General features: G+C 40.8%; 2 protein-coding genes across 8 annotated transcripts in view; one reads left to right on the top strand and one right to left on the bottom strand.

Annotated features, from left to right (window-relative positions):
• TAX1BP1 (Tax1 binding protein 1) overlaps nt 1-5,260 on the top strand; it is a 57,366-nt gene extending 52,106 nt beyond the window's left edge. For all 7 annotated transcript variants that reach the window (XM_040547687.1, XM_040547692.1, XM_040547690.1 and 4 more), the window contains 2 exons: nt 3,339-3,424; nt 4,088-5,260. In XM_040547687.1, coding sequence (XP_040403621.1) covers nt 3,339-3,424; nt 4,088-4,289 — 288 coding nt within the window. In that variant the 3' untranslated portion in view covers nt 4,290-5,260. The remainder of the gene's footprint in view (nt 1-3,338; nt 3,425-4,087) is intronic.
• A 2,248-nt stretch (nt 5,261-7,508) lies between these two features.
• JAZF1 (JAZF zinc finger 1) overlaps nt 7,509-16,938 on the bottom strand; it is a 188,121-nt gene continuing 178,691 nt past the window's right edge. The window contains exons 4-5 of the mRNA XM_040547695.1: nt 15,583-15,752; nt 7,509-8,660 (exon numbers count right to left, since the gene is read on the bottom strand). Coding sequence (XP_040403629.1) covers nt 8,484-8,660; nt 15,583-15,752 — 347 coding nt within the window. The 3' untranslated portion in view covers nt 7,509-8,483. The remainder of the gene's footprint in view (nt 8,661-15,582; nt 15,753-16,938) is intronic.

The raw sequence follows: 16,938 nt of genomic DNA on the forward strand, positions 1-16,938 counted from the left end.
TTTCAGGGGATGGTTGGTTTTACTATGGGAGAGTAGCCAGTTTTAAAATGCTACACGGTGCTTTCCAACCTGACGTCCTATATAGGAATGAAGAACGCATCACGGGTTTTACTAACTGGAAGAAACTGGGCCCTCAGCGACTGTGAACGTGTAAAAGCTGTCCTCCCTTCATATAGTTCTCACTTTTATGGGGTGCACTTTGGGAGTTTTGTCTATCTATCTGAAATGCTAAAAATAGATAGATGGCTGTCTGAATCCAGTAAAATGGGGCATTTTCCTGTTTTTTTTCTCCAAGTTACCTCTAGGGGAACGTCTGAGACTTTTTAGTTATTGTTCATTGTGTATTTCTTAGCATAAGTCGTGATTAGAATAGCTGTGAAATACTGCCAGGCAGTGATGAAGTCCTGTATTAGAGCCCAATATTAACTTCTAGATAAGGAAGTCTCTCCTAGTGATGAATTTGTTGTCCAAACAGAAGACAGTTACTGTTATGTTACCAGTTATCGTCAGTTCCTAGTATACCATTCCTTAATTATATGGTGATCTCTGTGATATATACTGTGAGGGATGCTCAGTATAGATTTGCTTTCTTCTTTTTTGGGTTAAGCGTAACTTAGTTAAGACACAGTTTTAACATAATTAAGAACTGCTCTTCCTATATATACTTACTTGGCCAAGAGCAAAAGTACGGTGAGGAGACAGACTCTCCATATCTTCAGAGACCACACTTCCCATGTTTAATACGGCCATTCCTGCATGGTGCATGGGTCAGAAGCTATGGGAAGGAGGTCACAGTATGATTTTTATCATTAATTGAACTGGTTCATGAGAAGTTATATCCTTGGGATGCACAAAACGATGTTACTCTGACATGAGAAAAGCCTTTTGGAAACTGTTAATAATTCAAACCTGCTTTTGCTGAAGCCAGTGCCTGCAAGGCAGTAGCCACTCACTGTATTTTTGAGTAATGCACGCCTGAAGACCTAGATACTCTCTTTGGCAATAGGGAAAACTATGATTTTTGTGGTAGTGTAACCTTCATGTGCAAAGTGAATTACTTCAGGAATGATCAGTCCTGAATGCTGTTACAATTGGGCATCCAGGTAAGCAGTTTCTTTCAGGTCCATGTAAAGACGTGTTCTAAAAGTCATTTTTTTGTTGTATCCATTGGTAATTTTGAATGGGAGAGGAGACCCATCTGCATCACATCAGTCACATAATTACAGTTAATGCCCTCATACCTAGTTGATATTTGGTATTGGTAAATCCTGACTACTCGCTCAAATAGCTGAATAGTTAATAACCCTTCATAAAATGAATAGCCTGTGCACTCGTCATTGGGTCTGCTCATCTGTCCTATGCAAAGGTTACTCCAAGGCCTTGAGGCTGAAGGAGCCCTTTTACCACAAGAGCACCTTGTCCACCTCGCCATTTCTAGCTGGGTGTTAATAAGTAAGTGCTGACCAAAAATGCCTTGTGGTCAAGAAACAACAGAGTGACAAACAGTAAAGGATTATAAGCAAGTCTTTTCTAAAGGACTTAAGTGTTAATTGAGCCTGTATTTGTAGTGAAACTATTTTTTTCCCCAAGAAAGATGCAGATTTTTCTCAGATAAGTCCTGGTGAACTTACAAGTCTGGTATTCAACAAATTTGTCATGTTTTTGGCACCATGTAAGCTGTAGCATTGTAGTACGAGAGTACTTTAAATAGTTTTTCTTCTTTAATACATACATCCTACCTCTTCCGTGACAAAAGGAACAAATAGTATTTTAAAACCCATATGCCCTTTTTACTGCAGGTGCAAAGCAAGCAAGTTAGACAGGAAAATATGTCTGTTGCTAGCATCTGTCACAGCAAGCCCCACTAGCTGCTTAATGGAAATGTTAAATGGTTGAAGCTAAACAGCTGTTGTCAGGAGAAGAAAAATATTGAGGGAATCTTCCCATCCTGCCCTATTTCCATTAACTCTTCATGAGGACAAAGTACGCTAGCCTAAAAGTGAAATATGTTTGAATATACTTGTTAGCTACCTGTATGAAACATATTGCGTGTTATATATGCTCCCTTGCACATCTGTTTTTGAAGACCAGCTAAATAAGCCATAATTCTGGCATGTGCCGTGTCTTTGAAATGAGAAGGAAAATTATTTAGGAGTTGGAGTTCCAAAAATCTTGCAGAACGTACCTATTTTCCCACCTTGAGAGTAATAGGTTTGTGCTGCATTATTATAGAACAGAACCACGATGTTGTAGACTAGTTTGGTGCTGCATAAAGAATTGACTTAAAAACACAGTTCTCGTTTTCTTCCACCTCCTTCAATTTATTTTCCTGTTGTTGCTGTTTTCTACCCCTAGATGTGTTTGCTTAAATCACTGTGCTTGTTTAAATTGAGATTCCTAAAAATATCGTCACAGATTTTCAAAAAATAAAAAAAAAATAAAAATTGTGGCCCTTTGCATGTCAGAAAGGAAGTTTTCAGAATCAGTCCCTGTAGGTATTCTTCATTTTTCTGCTTAAGAGTTTCCCATTACCGTTACAATCGGCTTCTTCTCTTGTGAGCAGCAAGGAGCAGTGTTCACAAGAGGCTGACCTGCCTTCCTCACTTGATGGAGGCGCCAAGATAAACCTGAGAGTCTTCAGCCTCACCATCCTCATCAGCGCTCGCTGCAGCTCCTCACGTGCTGTTGGTGGTGGTGCCGGGAGCACAACTGACAGGGGGAAGCAGCCCAACAGGGCAATTTAGCTGACGCGCCTGAGTGCGGCATGCAGCGCGGGGCATGCTTGGCTGCCGATGGCAGCCTAGGCAGATCGCTCAAACCTGACTGTTGGGAGGCAAACACGTGCAGCAGCATCTATCTATCTAGCTATCTATTTCTTTTTTCTGTTACTGTAATTTAAAATTGACAGATTTTAAGAACCTGACTTGACGTCTATTGTGTAGAATTCATTTTTGAATTTTGGCTCTCGGTAGAAGGCTATTACAGTTTGTAGTGCGGTGCCCTGTACTTGGTTTAACACAGGTTTTTCTGTTCTGACTGAGCCCCAAGGCAATAACAGTGAGGTGACCTGCATTTCCGTAGTTACTCTATCAGTAGACGCTTTCTAGTAGTCCTGGCACAGATTTCTGTTACATGGATGTGGTCAAAAGGCAGTCTGTTTAGCTTTTCATGTTCATTAACCACATCTCCCTTTTGTACACCGAAGTAAAATTCGTCCTGCAGAGATTATAACATGAAAGGTTAAGTTTCAGCCACAGTTTTACTTGATAGCAAAAAGATGTATTGAGAGGGGGGAAAATAGCTGCCTCTTATTTAAAATACCACTGTTTTTTTAACAGGACGATGACAACACCGTACCTTCTGCTCCCAATCCTCCCAGCCTTCTTTTGCATGAACGTGGAACAGGTTTTTGCTTTGATTCCAGGTAAATGTTTATCTTTTATTGCTCTTTAATGGGATGGATCGGCTTCTATATCACTGGAGTCCTTTACTCAAGTTGGGGAGAGGGGATGGAAAAGGAAGGAGAAATACTATTAAGCATTTTCAATTGATGTTTGGTTTACAATTAACTATCAGAATTTGCTGTTACAGAGGGCAGACTATTTGTTGTACCTTATTTTGACTGAATGTCAAATGTCGTTTGGTGAATGAATGAATAACTTTTGTTTTCTTTCTCCTTCTTTCCAACCTAATTTTGAACCTAAGTTTAGAGCTTTTATAAAGTGTTATGTTTGCTAAGAGCAAGCATTTATGAGCAGAGAGAGTGGTTTCCCATGAAACTGCTTGGCCATTAAGACATTCAATAGATTTGTATTCAGTGGAGGTTGGAATTATGTCAAAATGATGTAACTTTTTAAACGCCAAGTTATTTTGGAATCCCTGTGTAAAAAACTACATTAACCGTATTGAAGGCTTTCGGCTAAGACATTTTAATTAACTGTATGATACGTACTCAGATACCAAGTTGGCTCAAATTTAAATTAGTAGTAGAGCAGCAGCAGGAGCCTACCTCTATATTTTGTTTGGCAATAACAGATTAAATAACTTTCCTTCTTTTTTTATTCTTTATCTCCACCTCCTCATGAAGCTTTGATGTGCACAAGAAATGCCCTCTTTGCGATGTGATGTTTCCACCTAACTACGATCAGAGCAAGTTTGAGGAGCACGTGGAAAGTCACTGGAAGGTGTGCCCCATGTGCAGCGAGCAGTTCCCGCCTGACTACGACCAGCAGGGCTTTGAGAGGCATGTCCAGACGCACTTTGATCAGAATGTTTTAAATTTTGATTAAATCTTTTGTTTGCAGTGTAGCTTAAAACGAAACAACTTTGAGTAGTCCACCTATGGAAAAACAAACCACAAAACCGACAGCACAGCTTTTCTTTAATAGTGCAGATTTCTGATTAAAAGCTAGTGTACTCTAACGGGAGCCATGATAAATCCTGGCTGTAAGCTGCTATTTGAGTTGCCTTCTCTCTCTACCTAACATTATATTAAAAAAAAAAAAAACAACAAAAAAAAGACCTTGTTGTGTATGTAGCTATTTATTCCCCTATTTAGTAGAATTTGGAATTTGTAAGGACACAGGAACGACTCAGCCTCAGAACAAAGGAGACCAGCTTCGTGATGCTCTTCAGCTGTATAAAACAACACCAAATCACCTACGGTTTATCTTGACCGTGAGAACTGAGGTGTGATTAAAAACGTAATAAACAGATGTTTCTCCTAGCAAATTTGTGTAGTCTCTTTTCAGTAACAGTTAAACCAGAAAGTTGCATAATTTACATAATTTACCCAATGAAACTACAGTTTTCTAGTACATTTCTGAAATGTAGATGCACGTACTGTGAGATTACATGCCTGCAACAAAGGTAATGGCAAATACTTCAGTTTTACATATGCAGTGTTTGCCTTAAGGAATAATGTTAAATGAAGTACGTTATACTTTAAGGCAGAATTTTTGAGTTGAAAGAAACTGTTGTGCTTAAATGCCTAGAAATTAATTGTTTAAAAAGTCATTGCCGTTATGTTGCAATTGCATTCAGTAGAAAATATTGTTATATTTTCACAACAGTGAATTGTGTTCATTTTTGCTTAGGGCTTTTAAAACCTTCTGCATTTTAACTTCATGTATTTCTTTCCAGTAAGTAAAAACATGTGTGTATATCTAAACATTTTATATTTACCTAACTGTATTAAGTAAATTGCTTTCCACTTGTTGTACAGTAGTCTTGTTACATTAAAAGCAGAATTATTCATGGAGTCAGCGGTCCTTTTTTTCCCCACTGCTTATTTATTTTGAAATAAAATGAGCCAGAGTTTAGGCTTTACATAATTGCAGTAAATGATGTTTCAGTTTTGTATGACAAAGTAAATGCTGCTCACATCTATTTATGTGCCTTGTTTTAGGGAGACTTGGGGATTTAGGGTTTGAGTAACTTCTGTTGTGTGCAGCTCTTACTTGTGAACATATGCAATATCCTGTTCAGTGCAGGGTTTATTAAAAGCTGCATGACACAGATAGACTGCAGGGCACTGAGCAGCAGCTACTACAGCAGTCTTCTGCATTCCAGTTTAGGTCTTACATCTTTTTTAAACTCCAAAACTCCTGTCAGTAGACAGTCCAAGGTAAGGTATGGAAGTACTGAAACAATATTTTAGCAATTTTTTAATAACTCAGCAAGTTCTGTTTTCATACAGTACTATAAAAACAAAATATTATTAAAGTTATGGTCATATTAGTAAAGGTGTCTGAAGTCTCAGATGTCGGCATCCTGCACAGGCAGGACAACCTCACAACCTCAGTGTGCCAAAGCAGACTTCTCTGAGGTGCGTATACAGGGAATTGCTGAAGTTTCCCTATTAAATAGCCACCCTGACACAGCCACTTAAAATAGCAATTCAAATTTTAACAAGTCTTCTTTTCTTAGAGCTAGAGGCTTCAAATATGAAAACCTTCACAAGAAAGGTTGTCATACCCTACTATTAGAAGGGGAGGGTTCAGGAGCATCACCACCACCTCTTACCTGGCAGGCTGAGCCCTGGTGTGACGTTGGAAGGAAATGTCCTCTGCAGGCTGAACGTCCTTTTGACTGCTTAAATCCAAACGCTGCATTTTCTCCTCCCGGCTGTAGCACCCTGTGTATTTGTCTGTGTGAAGGATGCAGCTCTCAAGCTGCTGCAGGTGTTATGGAACACAGAGTTTGATGAGCCCAAAGTAAAAATACACAACTAAGACTGTAGACAGCCCAAAAGCTTCACTCTATGTTAGTGACGAGTAGAGAGCAGTCATTTTAGGTCAGAGGCAGTTTATTTTAAATGTGATTTGATTTACATTTATAAGCAGCTTTCTTGACAGGAATTCGTTAAGTTGCCTTCAGTTCTAAAACAAACCTCTGTCACTTTCAAACTTAAAGTACTTTGTCCCCAACAAAACATATGAAAATATAATTTAAAGCACACTTTTTCACAGACACAGTACAATACATTCACTATACACAGTATAACAAAATAGTCCCATCTTTACCTGTTTAATAATACTGTCACAATGAATAGGTAAATAGAAACTGGAATTTTGTTTTTATAGTTGAAAGGAATTTACATGCAACAATGACATTTTACGACTGTTTAGCTGTTGAATTTACTTACCCAGCCTGTAGTTTCTTGCACTAGGAGCAGAGCCAAAACATAGTTGTTGGCCACGTCTGTTGCCAAAACTGCAGAAGGTAGGAAATGGCCCCATGGGGCCTTTTGTGTACCAATAATTCTCATGTCTGGATCATCCTCAAAACCCAGCTGACAGCACTGTGCAATACAACCACTGTCATCTCTTTAGGATTTGAAAAAGTGGTGTTTTGTCTAAATACAGATGTTTGAATCTTAGTGATTAGGATGATTCCCAGTTTTTGGAGAGATTTCTTTTTACTCAGCTGAAAAAACAGGTAATTGTCATCCTTAAAACATTTTCCTTTAAAGCTTTGGAAAAAAAAATAAAGGGAAAGGCTTATTCCTCATGTTTTGAGCTTTCTTTTGCACTTAAAAGGATGGGAAATAAGCAAAGGCGATTACTGTACTGAACATTTTGCATTCCTCCCTAACCCTTGCCACATAAGCAGTGTTTCAAGGTTGGGGCAGGGTGGGGGCTGCCCCCTCGATGCAACTGGCCAGCTAAATTCCAAGAATAGCACTTGTGAGAGAAGAATGCTCAAGGCAGGATAGTAAGCAACAAATGTTCAGGTATGGTCCAGACACGAAGCTCTCTCATGCTGACTTTTGCTCTAAGTCACTCTCTGACCACCTGCTGCAAGAAGCACTTAAATCTTCAATAAGGCTCATATGTCATATTTCAGCAAAATTAATTGTAAAGCTAAACAGACTCTTCCAAATGGAATGCAGTGACCTACAATGAGAAGCAAAAAACGTACAAAGAAAATCTCAAAATACAATGAACAGGAGGGAGCGGCATTGGCAGCTCCCTGAGCACAAATAATGGACCTCCTTAAACCATGCGCAGAATTTTTAATTTTTATTTGCAACCACAGGCACATGCTAGTACAGTAGTTGCAAGAATTGGCAACACATAAAACATTAAATCTGTTGGCAATAGAGAACTACAAAGTGCTTTAAGACTTCATCTGAGATGAAGATAATTCTTTCTCACACACACATAAATTTGCACTTAAGTATTTCCAAATGTCTTTCTAACAGATATTTCAGGGGTAAATATTTAGTTGGACTGGGATATTGGTCCTCAAAAGTTTGATGGGCATGAACATAATATGACATCTTGTACAAAAAAAAAAAAAAAAGTAATTTCTAACACTAAAGTGATTGTTTACTAGTTCAAATGGCAAGATTTTCAGCATTTCAAGAGGGAAAAAAAAAGATTTGCAAGATAATATAAAATACAGCAAGCACACATTTTTATGTATGTTATTTAAGTATGAAAATATTTTTAGCATATTATGTTAAACATTCTTTCTTATTTATATTTCCATTACCTAAAAGACTTGCTACTCCACTGATAACTCCATTATGTAAGGCATGTTAACTATAGTTTGACAATGGTGGTATTGTTTTGGTTTTGCACACACACTGACAGATGCATTGAAAGTCTTCATCACATTACAATCTTGAAATTACATCAGTGCCAAGCTCTCCTCCTCTTACTCCTATTCAACACTTCAGTACAACTAAATACGCGACACCCCCTAATTTTTTTGTTTTTGGAGAAAAAAAGTTCTGAAGAACCTATAGCTTTTATAGCACCTTATCTCAAAGTAATGAAAATGGGTATGATGATTACATGTGCAAATGTACAAAATCATTAACTCTACAAAGATACATCATTCCAAAATTACAGAAAATTTTAAAGCATGCATTTAATTGTTTAAAGGGTTGCTGAATGCTTCCCCTGAAAAAGGTGGCTGTTCTCAAAATCAGCAACTGCTGGTGAGGATTTCTTGGCACATTTGTGACCAGCATGTTATTGCTGCATCTTCCTGATAATCTCAGCAGACACGGGGGGATGGAAATTGATTGTGTGGTGCCGCAGGCCCTGAGCTGTCTTGTAACTCTTTCCACAGCGACATTTGAATGGTTTGCGTACGCGGATTTGTGTTCTGTGGCCGTTCTTGGCGTGGTACTTTATACCATTCACATTCTGCGAGCAAGAAAGCAGAGCGTTAGTGGTCGACTGGCCTAGTAACGCCTTGGTGTCTGCTAAAAAACAAAACCCGACTAATGGCATGGGCAGAATTACTCAAATTGTCAGGAACTCTCCAGGTGTTGTGCATGTGTTGTGCTCCAAGACAGGGTGGGACAGGAAGGAGAATGATCTGTGCAGTCCTAATGTATCACACCTGGGTAGTTCTGATTTTTATCTCCGAGCGCATGGCACTTTCCAGAAATATTGCTTAGTGGGATCATACATAAATGTTCTTTGCTTCCTGCCATTTTTTTTTCTTAAAGCATTGAAAAATGCTATCCTGAGGTTCATTTACAAGCAAACAAAGGTTTGGCATGAAGACTCGAGTCACACTTCTTCAAAAAGCTGGAGCTCCCCCCATGGTGTTTTTGTTCCGCTCTGTGTCATTGTTTGTAGATATGTCTTTAGGCACCAGCAACTTCTGATAGTTTACACATTGTCTCCAAAGAATTAACTGCAGGGAACAGTTAACTCGGAGTTGCGCAGGGCACTCAGAAAATAATCCAAAGAAGCAGTCTTCAAAATAGCTATTGTTTGGGAAGATCCTACAGCTAAAACTGGAGGAGGACTGTTTTCCACTGCAGTTTGGAGAGGAAGGACAAGGGACAGCACAGCAACATGCGCAGCGACACCGGCACCGCCAGGGAACGGGCAGCGCTTTGGCTAGGTTAACCAAGAACCCTACTGAAGTTACATCTCAAACCTACCACTGCTCTTCTCACATCTTTCTGGCAAAAATGGAAGGAGCCGTTGTGGTCTAACTAGCACGCGATACTGCTTTCTCTAGGGTTCATCCTAACGGAGTCTCTTTCTCATAGTATAAATTAGCTTCCACTAAGAGAGCTTGGATTTTTTGGGGGAAAAAAAGGGGAGAGGAGGGGGGGAGGCAAACTGTGTTTCATTAGAACTTCTCCTAGGAATAAAACCAAAAAAGAAGCCAAGACAACTTGTAGCAAAGGTACAGCTCTGAGGCTCTACCATATCCTTTCTAAAGTTTCTAGATGTGTGCCTCAGATTATTATTATTATTTTTTAACTAAAAAAAAGCCAAAATCAATTAACAGCCTGGATATTAGTTAATTTAGCCCACTAAATAAGAGCTTAAGGAATTTTGTCTTTGCTGAGCCACGGCCTGTTGTTACACATGACAAAATGTCCCCGTGGCTCTTGGAGCAGCAGGCTCAGCTGTGTTAGCAGGCAGGTTACGGTAAGGGAAGCTCCAGCTTGGAACTCACAGCAGTTGGATCAGGAAGAAGAAAAGGAGGAGAAAGAGAAAAGAGTTAAAAGCCTTCTGTAAACAGAACCGAGCTGAAACTCCTCAAACTTCACCAGACTCTACATGTATCAGAAAGCTAACATCAGAGAGACATCAGAGGTTACCACCTTTGGTACTGCTCTCCTGCCAACACTTTCCTCTCTCCTCCCCCACCTCCTAACCCGATTTACTCTGCATCAAAATCTCAAGTGCTTGGTGATGCTCCTGGCAGTCCCCTCCAAGCGCTGCCCACACAACACTGAGTAAGAAAGGGCCGAGAGGAACTTGTGGCCCCCATCACGAAGCCAGGAGGAGCACGGCTGCAGCAGCCACCGCCCAGTGCCCCGATGGTGCTGTCCCCGCACAAAACGCTGTGCCCCATTCACTGGGTGCTGACCATGCCCCTGCAGCGATGTATTTTCAATCTTCAAGCAAACAGCTCTCCAGTTTTAATCGTGAGGTTGGGCGCAATATTGCCCCTGCCAGATCTCGCAGTGCCCGGCAGGGGCTGCACCTCCCAAGCCCCATTTTGGGGCACGTGCCAGCACCCAGGTACCGCGAGGACCTGCACCCCGAACAGGAGGGAATCAGAGGGTGACCTGCTAAACTGTTGCTACTGCAGTGAAACTTCAAAAACAAAGTAGACCTCAAACCCTCTATTTATCTTGGAAACTTCAGAAGCCTGCTCAGACTTTCACTCTTTATAAGCAATCATTTTAAGGTACTTTTAAACGACCAGTACCAATTGTTACGGACTCCCCAGATCCGCAGTCACGAATACCCTCACTGCTCCGTGCCAACTGTACTCGTCTCCTCTTCCAGATTTTTTTAATGATCCACTCAGCCTCAAGTACAGAATGCACCACATGCTTTGATGAAAGGGGAAAGTAATTTCAGGCAGAAAAAATTTAAGGAAATGCTAAAACAGCAACCTATGTGGAATTAATTGGGCCGTGGAAGGTTTGAAAAATAGTAAAACACGCAGGGTATGAGGAGCTAGTGTAACATGAAATCTGATCTGCACTTGTGTCTAAAAGAAAGCTGTTGTTAGAATTACAGTCAACTCTTCAGCACTTTTTCCACTGCTGCAATGTAAACACTTTGTTGTATGTCTGGGTTGAGTTTGTTGAGGTATGGCAAAAAACGCTGCCAAACCCATACATCACTTTTATTGCCCCAGTTACTTAGGTTGCTCATGATTTACTCTCACAAATGATTGAGGAAGAAGATGGCAGTATAGAAGGGCACTCACAAACCTTCAGCAGGAGGAAACAATTATTAACCCGGGACCAGATCAGGAGGATACAGGGGAGTTCAGTCTGGCACTGCCCGGTCTGCAGGGACATGAGGACACTTGACGGACCCACGAAGCCACCACACTCCAGAAGCTACACGAGCATGCCACCCTCTTCAAGTAGGGCTGGTTCAGGTGGATTTCTTGTTTCATACTCATCTCTGGGCTGTTCCTTTACAAAAATCCCACCCAGCCTAGCAGCCTGGCCTACCTGCTTCTCCGTGTCCTCTGAGGGAGGACAGGGAAACGGGAACATCGTCGTGTCCCCTCCCTCCTCCTTGCCCCGTAACTGTGCTGCTCTTGCTTCTCACGCAACTTGTGCCCTACCGAGCACTGGCATGAGTATGGAAACACGCCAAATGTATCTACGTGAGACTATCTTGAACAACTGTAACTACCAACACACCAACAGTAGTTAAAAAAACACCCTTGCAAAGGCAATCTACAGACAGAGATGAGCCATGGTTTATATGCCCTTTCAAACACCATCATAAACCGGGCGTACTCAGGAAAGCACCTCTACCACCCCAGTGAATTTCAGTCCCGGGTAATGCACCTACACTGATAAACTGTTATTTTTTCATGTAGGAAGAGCACGTAACTTCAGAACTGAATTCACAGACTACATAGAAAAACCAAGCTTGTACTTTCTGGGCAGCTAGAAATTTTACAAAGGCCCAGAGAAGCTTAGGTTAATTTGCTTTTCTAGAGCGTTTGTAGGTGAGAGATGAGAACTCAGGCTTGCTTAGATGAAATCAGTTGTTGACATCTTGGTATTTCATGATTGCACTGATAGAGATGCATATAACTACGTTATGTGTGTACGTACTACTATTCTCGTGTTACTGTATTTGCACAGTCTGCAAAAACTATGACAAATACTCTAGGGTTTTGTCTGTAGTAGCGTATACACATTATTTGTGGGATTTTTGTCTTTATTGTGCATTGAACTTTATTTGTTCTTTGGAAGTTGCCTGAATCAGTTTATCTACATCATACACGCATTTTGAATGTCCTTCTCCTGAGCTAGCACCCAAGTAACTGATACAAATAGGTGGGGTGTAATAAAAGGAAAGCCAATTGCCAGCTTCACAAATCCACACCAGCTCCAACAGGTGACATCTTGCAAAGCACGTGAAGAACTCATTACCCACCGACTACTGGATAGGTCACCTAAATGTGAATGTAAAGCCTATATTTGGCAAGGGTGAACTTTGAAGAAACAAGATGTTAAGGTTCCTTTGAATCTCTTAGATGATTTTCTAAAATCAAATTAACGGCTTCAAATACAAAGCAGATAAGAAATAGTAAAACAGCAAATGACAAACTCTTAAATACTCATCATTTCCTCTCTCGGCAACTGTAAAAAAGAAAAAGAAAGCAAGCTCCAGAAACTACTTCAGAGAGTGTTAGGCACCTAGAAGTCAGCGTACTCCAGATCCCTTTAGCTGTTTCAGAATATCCCAACAAACAAGTTTACAAGCCACTAAAGTAGTTGTTTGTTTTTTTTTTTTCCAGAATCTTTGGCCCTTCAAGAAAAATCTGTGCCATACTGTACAGAGGGCTGAGTACCAACGCATTTTATAAGCAAGCAATTTTATTTCTTAAAAAAAAAAAAAAGTTCCTGAAGAACAATTAAATGTTTATGACTGCCTTCTACTGCAGTGCCTATGGGAAACTGCCAGCAGACCAGCAGATAGCAGCTGGGCAGAAGGCCAGTAGGGTCTTCTGATACTCATCTGGGCTTGTGTATAAACATGTTCTTATTACAGTTTCCATTGTCCGCCCCAGCCCACTCCTTGGGAGTATTTGTTGTACTCATTCTTGTCTTATTTACCTTTCCATAATGACTTTTCAGTGCAGAGGCCATCTTTTATCCTTGTACATTGTTTGCAAAAAGGAGCCCCAGTCCCTACTGGGTCCTTTAGGCAGTCCTGCAGTACAAATAACACACCTAAAAATAACATCTCTGCTTCTCAAACGTACGTCACCTAGGGCCAGACAAAAGAAAACTGTGTACATTCTCCTTTCCTCCTCACTCTCTAAAAGAATGCATCCTTTCTCAGCCGTAAAGTGAGCCTGGCAATTACTGTATGTGCATGTCCGTGTTCCTGTTTGTGGCTCTATAATTGTTTTACAGCCCTGACTGTGATTATCCAGTACCCACCAGAAAATCCCAGAGCTTTGATCACAGGACTCCCTACCCAGACTCAGCAAATAATTCATCTGAGGAGGGGGTTAAGTAGGAGGAAGACGAAGAGGAAACAAGAAACACAGCTGACACAAAACTAAAAGGAAGGAAACAAAGATAAAAATGTAAAAAGCAGAAAAAAAAAAACAGGTTGAAAAGAAAAAAGGAAGGAAGCAGAGCCCCCAGAAAAGAGAGATGAGGTGAGGCAGAGCTAAAGGAAATGTATTTTCCTATCTGGATTGAACAGAGGTGAGTCTCTGAGGAAAATACGGCACTTTTTATTTGCTGCTGCTCTCTGTCTGTCAGCCTCTCTCTGGGTCATTAATTTGTTCCCTGTCTGACTGCTTGAACATTAATGGTGTACGAGATATCCCTCAGACAGTCCTCATGCATTTGAGATGAAGGTAGTGAGATAGCAGAAGCAGGCAGGAACAGCTTGCTTATTTGGGCAATAAAAAGACAGAGGGCTGGCAGTCAAACAGAGAACAGACAGGATATAGCAAATTACAGGGTTCTCCTTCTAGCCTGTGCCATTAAATGAATGTTTTCTGCAACGCATAGATGCCCTGTGGGCATACTGACTTCTAACAATCACCATGGCTTGTTTGCTTCCTGAGCTAGGGATTTAGCATTTATGCTATACCTTCCATCCGACACAGCTTCTGCCACACCGGAAAAGTATTAATCTCACTTAATGCGGTTATATCTGCAAAGTAATACTTGAAAAATAGGCTCAAAACATCTTTCCCTCTGCCCTGCCCCCTGAGATAGAGAATAATCTTTACACAGGTCAGACACAGCTCCGCAAAACCAGACTTGTACGTCGCTAAGAAAGGAGCACGCTGCTTTCTTGCTCGTGTTACAAGTATTTTAAGTAAGCATTAGCTGATCTCTGAGCACTGTGCACGAGCTCGAGTCTCGTGACCTGCTGCTAACAGAGAAGGCACAGCCCAGAACAGCTGCAGGATCGCTGCAACGCATTTTCATCCACTACACGTTTTCACGCACAGTTTATTCGTTCTTGTCACAACTGTTTTATCTCAAACGTTATTGGTCTTCCTATATTTCTCTTTCATATTTCTGTTCTCTTCTAAGTCCCTGCTTTTCAGTTATTTAAAGGCAAAGCCATAAAATAAAACGAGTATAAAAACAAACCCCACCACTACTGGTTTTTCTAGGGTGTAGGTCAGTGGTTGAATTTTCTAGTACTTCATGCAAAAAGTTATTTAAAGGAATTGTAGCCAGTACACTATTTCTGATCCCAAATTTCAGTGACTGCAGAATACTGAAGTCCAAAGTGGTCAATAAAATTTAATCTGCCCCCGCACCCATTCACGTGAAGCAATATTCCCGTCCTCGCACCGTCACAGCGTGTTCTTTACCAGCCAGCTCAAGGTTCAAAGTTAAAGATGTTTCACTCCCATAAACAGAAAATTTTCTCATGATGGAGTGTAATCAGAAAGGGGAAAAAAAATGTTTCCCAGCATGTCACGCAGAGGGACACAAGCCCAGCGCTCAGGGCCAGACACAGCGACTACTGCGCACATGAGTCACTGGGACACTGACCCAGCACAGAACGATGCCAGAATCTCTCCAAGGCTCTGCCTTCTCGAGGTGACCTCTGACTCGTGAAACATTAACCACCACCTTCCTGCACATCACCTTTACCAGAAGGAGTACGCCGGGCACGGTGTTGCTACAGGGGAGGCAGCGTCTCTCTCAGTTACGCAGAAGGATCCCGGCATTGACGGGCAGAAGCTTTTTACTTAGTGCCTCTGAAAGGGACCCATGAGATCATTTTGCTGGTATTGCCTCCTGGGTTCTGCACTTAATTTGTCTGAATTACAGAAAACTAATTAAAACGTGTAAAGCATAAGTCCTAAGAAAGTCACCGTACGTAATCCCATTTGACAGACAGGGATGCAAAGGCCACATTCTTTAAAAACCTCATAACTTGGCTGTGCTTCAGAGGAAACCGGTGAATAAAATACATACTCTGCTAAAATACCACAAAAATAAATATGACAAGTCTATTAAGCAAGAAGGGTATAAAGTGATTTTACAGGCTTTCCTTTTTTTTTTTCCCCCTCTCCTCTCTGCACCAGCTGGAAGTAAGATAGGTTTGCACTACTGCTTACCTTATATCTTTTTTTACATCCAGGAACAGGACAGGCAAAAGGTTTCTCATCCCCTCCATTCATGCACATTGAACTAAGGATAGCTTCAGAGCTGATAGCACTTTCTGTAGTCCAGGACTCATCACTGTCTGATTCTTCATAGTCTACTTCCTCCTCATCATATTCACTACCTAGAAAAGCAGGGTGGTGAGATAAGGATAAAGAGCACGGCAAGATAATGCATTCTGTATTTATTACATCAGTTACAATGACTTGTAATTTCCCCACTTCTGTCTTTGCTGGAAGACAGTTTTAATTTTATAAACCTCTCCTTCTTATAGCCATTTATTCTTTCATAAAGACACCAGTGGCTCTTTTTCTGATAACCGAGACAGGCATTATTCCTCTATTTTCATAAACAGTTAACTGTGTGGCACAGAAAGTTCAAAGGATTGATTTTAAACTGCACTTTCATTACCCCTCAAACAACGGGATCCCTCCGTCTTTCCCAGGGCCCAAACAGAAAATGTGTTTTTCCTCCCCCCTGCAATTAAAGCTAATTTTAAGGCTTTTCTTTATGCAATACAATACTGAAGAGCGTAATTCTACAGATCATAAACAGTGTAAAATAATATGTTGACAAGTCCTAATGCATTTACTAGCCCTTTGGAATTAATAGGAATTATAGCACAACATTAATAAGAATTATATTGTAGCAATTATAGTTGTGAAATTCATTCCCTCAGGTGTGGGGATAAATTGCATTGTGTGGCTGCCCTGCGCAGAGCACATTATGTTCCAGATATGCTACAAGAGCCGTTTGAGCAGCTGGTGCTGAGTTTATTTATTATTTTTAATTGCAATAACTATTAATGAAATTCTCTGAAGAAGTTAAATGTGAAACAAGAGAAATTGGGAAAGCAGAATTCCAACTGTAAAAATACAGTTAAAAAAAAAAAAGGCAAGGGAGGGAAGAGCCCCAGCTGATTAAAAAGAAAATATATACACAGAGGGAGAGAGAGGGAAAGCTTAGGGAAAGCTTGTGTGGTGTCAGCAGGAGGTGGTGCTGTGTTTCCCCTCCCCTTTATTCTTTCCCTTTCCCAGCTCTGCTAAATTTTATCCTTTCTGCTGAAAGACGATTTGGCTCCGAGTGCTGGAATAGCTCCTGTTATTAAAGACAGTTATATGACACTTGCATGGCTCTATTTGCTTCCCTCATTTGCCCTTTAAGTGCATGCCTCTGAGCAGCTCGAGGCAGCAAGGGGAAAGCGCAGACAGATGCCTTATGGCACTTTAAAAAAGAAACATCACGACTTCACAAAGAAAACCCGTGCAGCACTGTACAATGAAGTCTTTGTTTTTCTCGCTTCTCATGAA

The sequence above is a fragment of the Cygnus olor genome, chromosome 2 (genome assembly GCF_009769625.2).
Source record: "Cygnus olor isolate bCygOlo1 chromosome 2, bCygOlo1.pri.v2, whole genome shotgun sequence".
NCBI lineage: Eukaryota > Metazoa > Chordata > Aves > Anseriformes > Anatidae > Cygnus > Cygnus olor.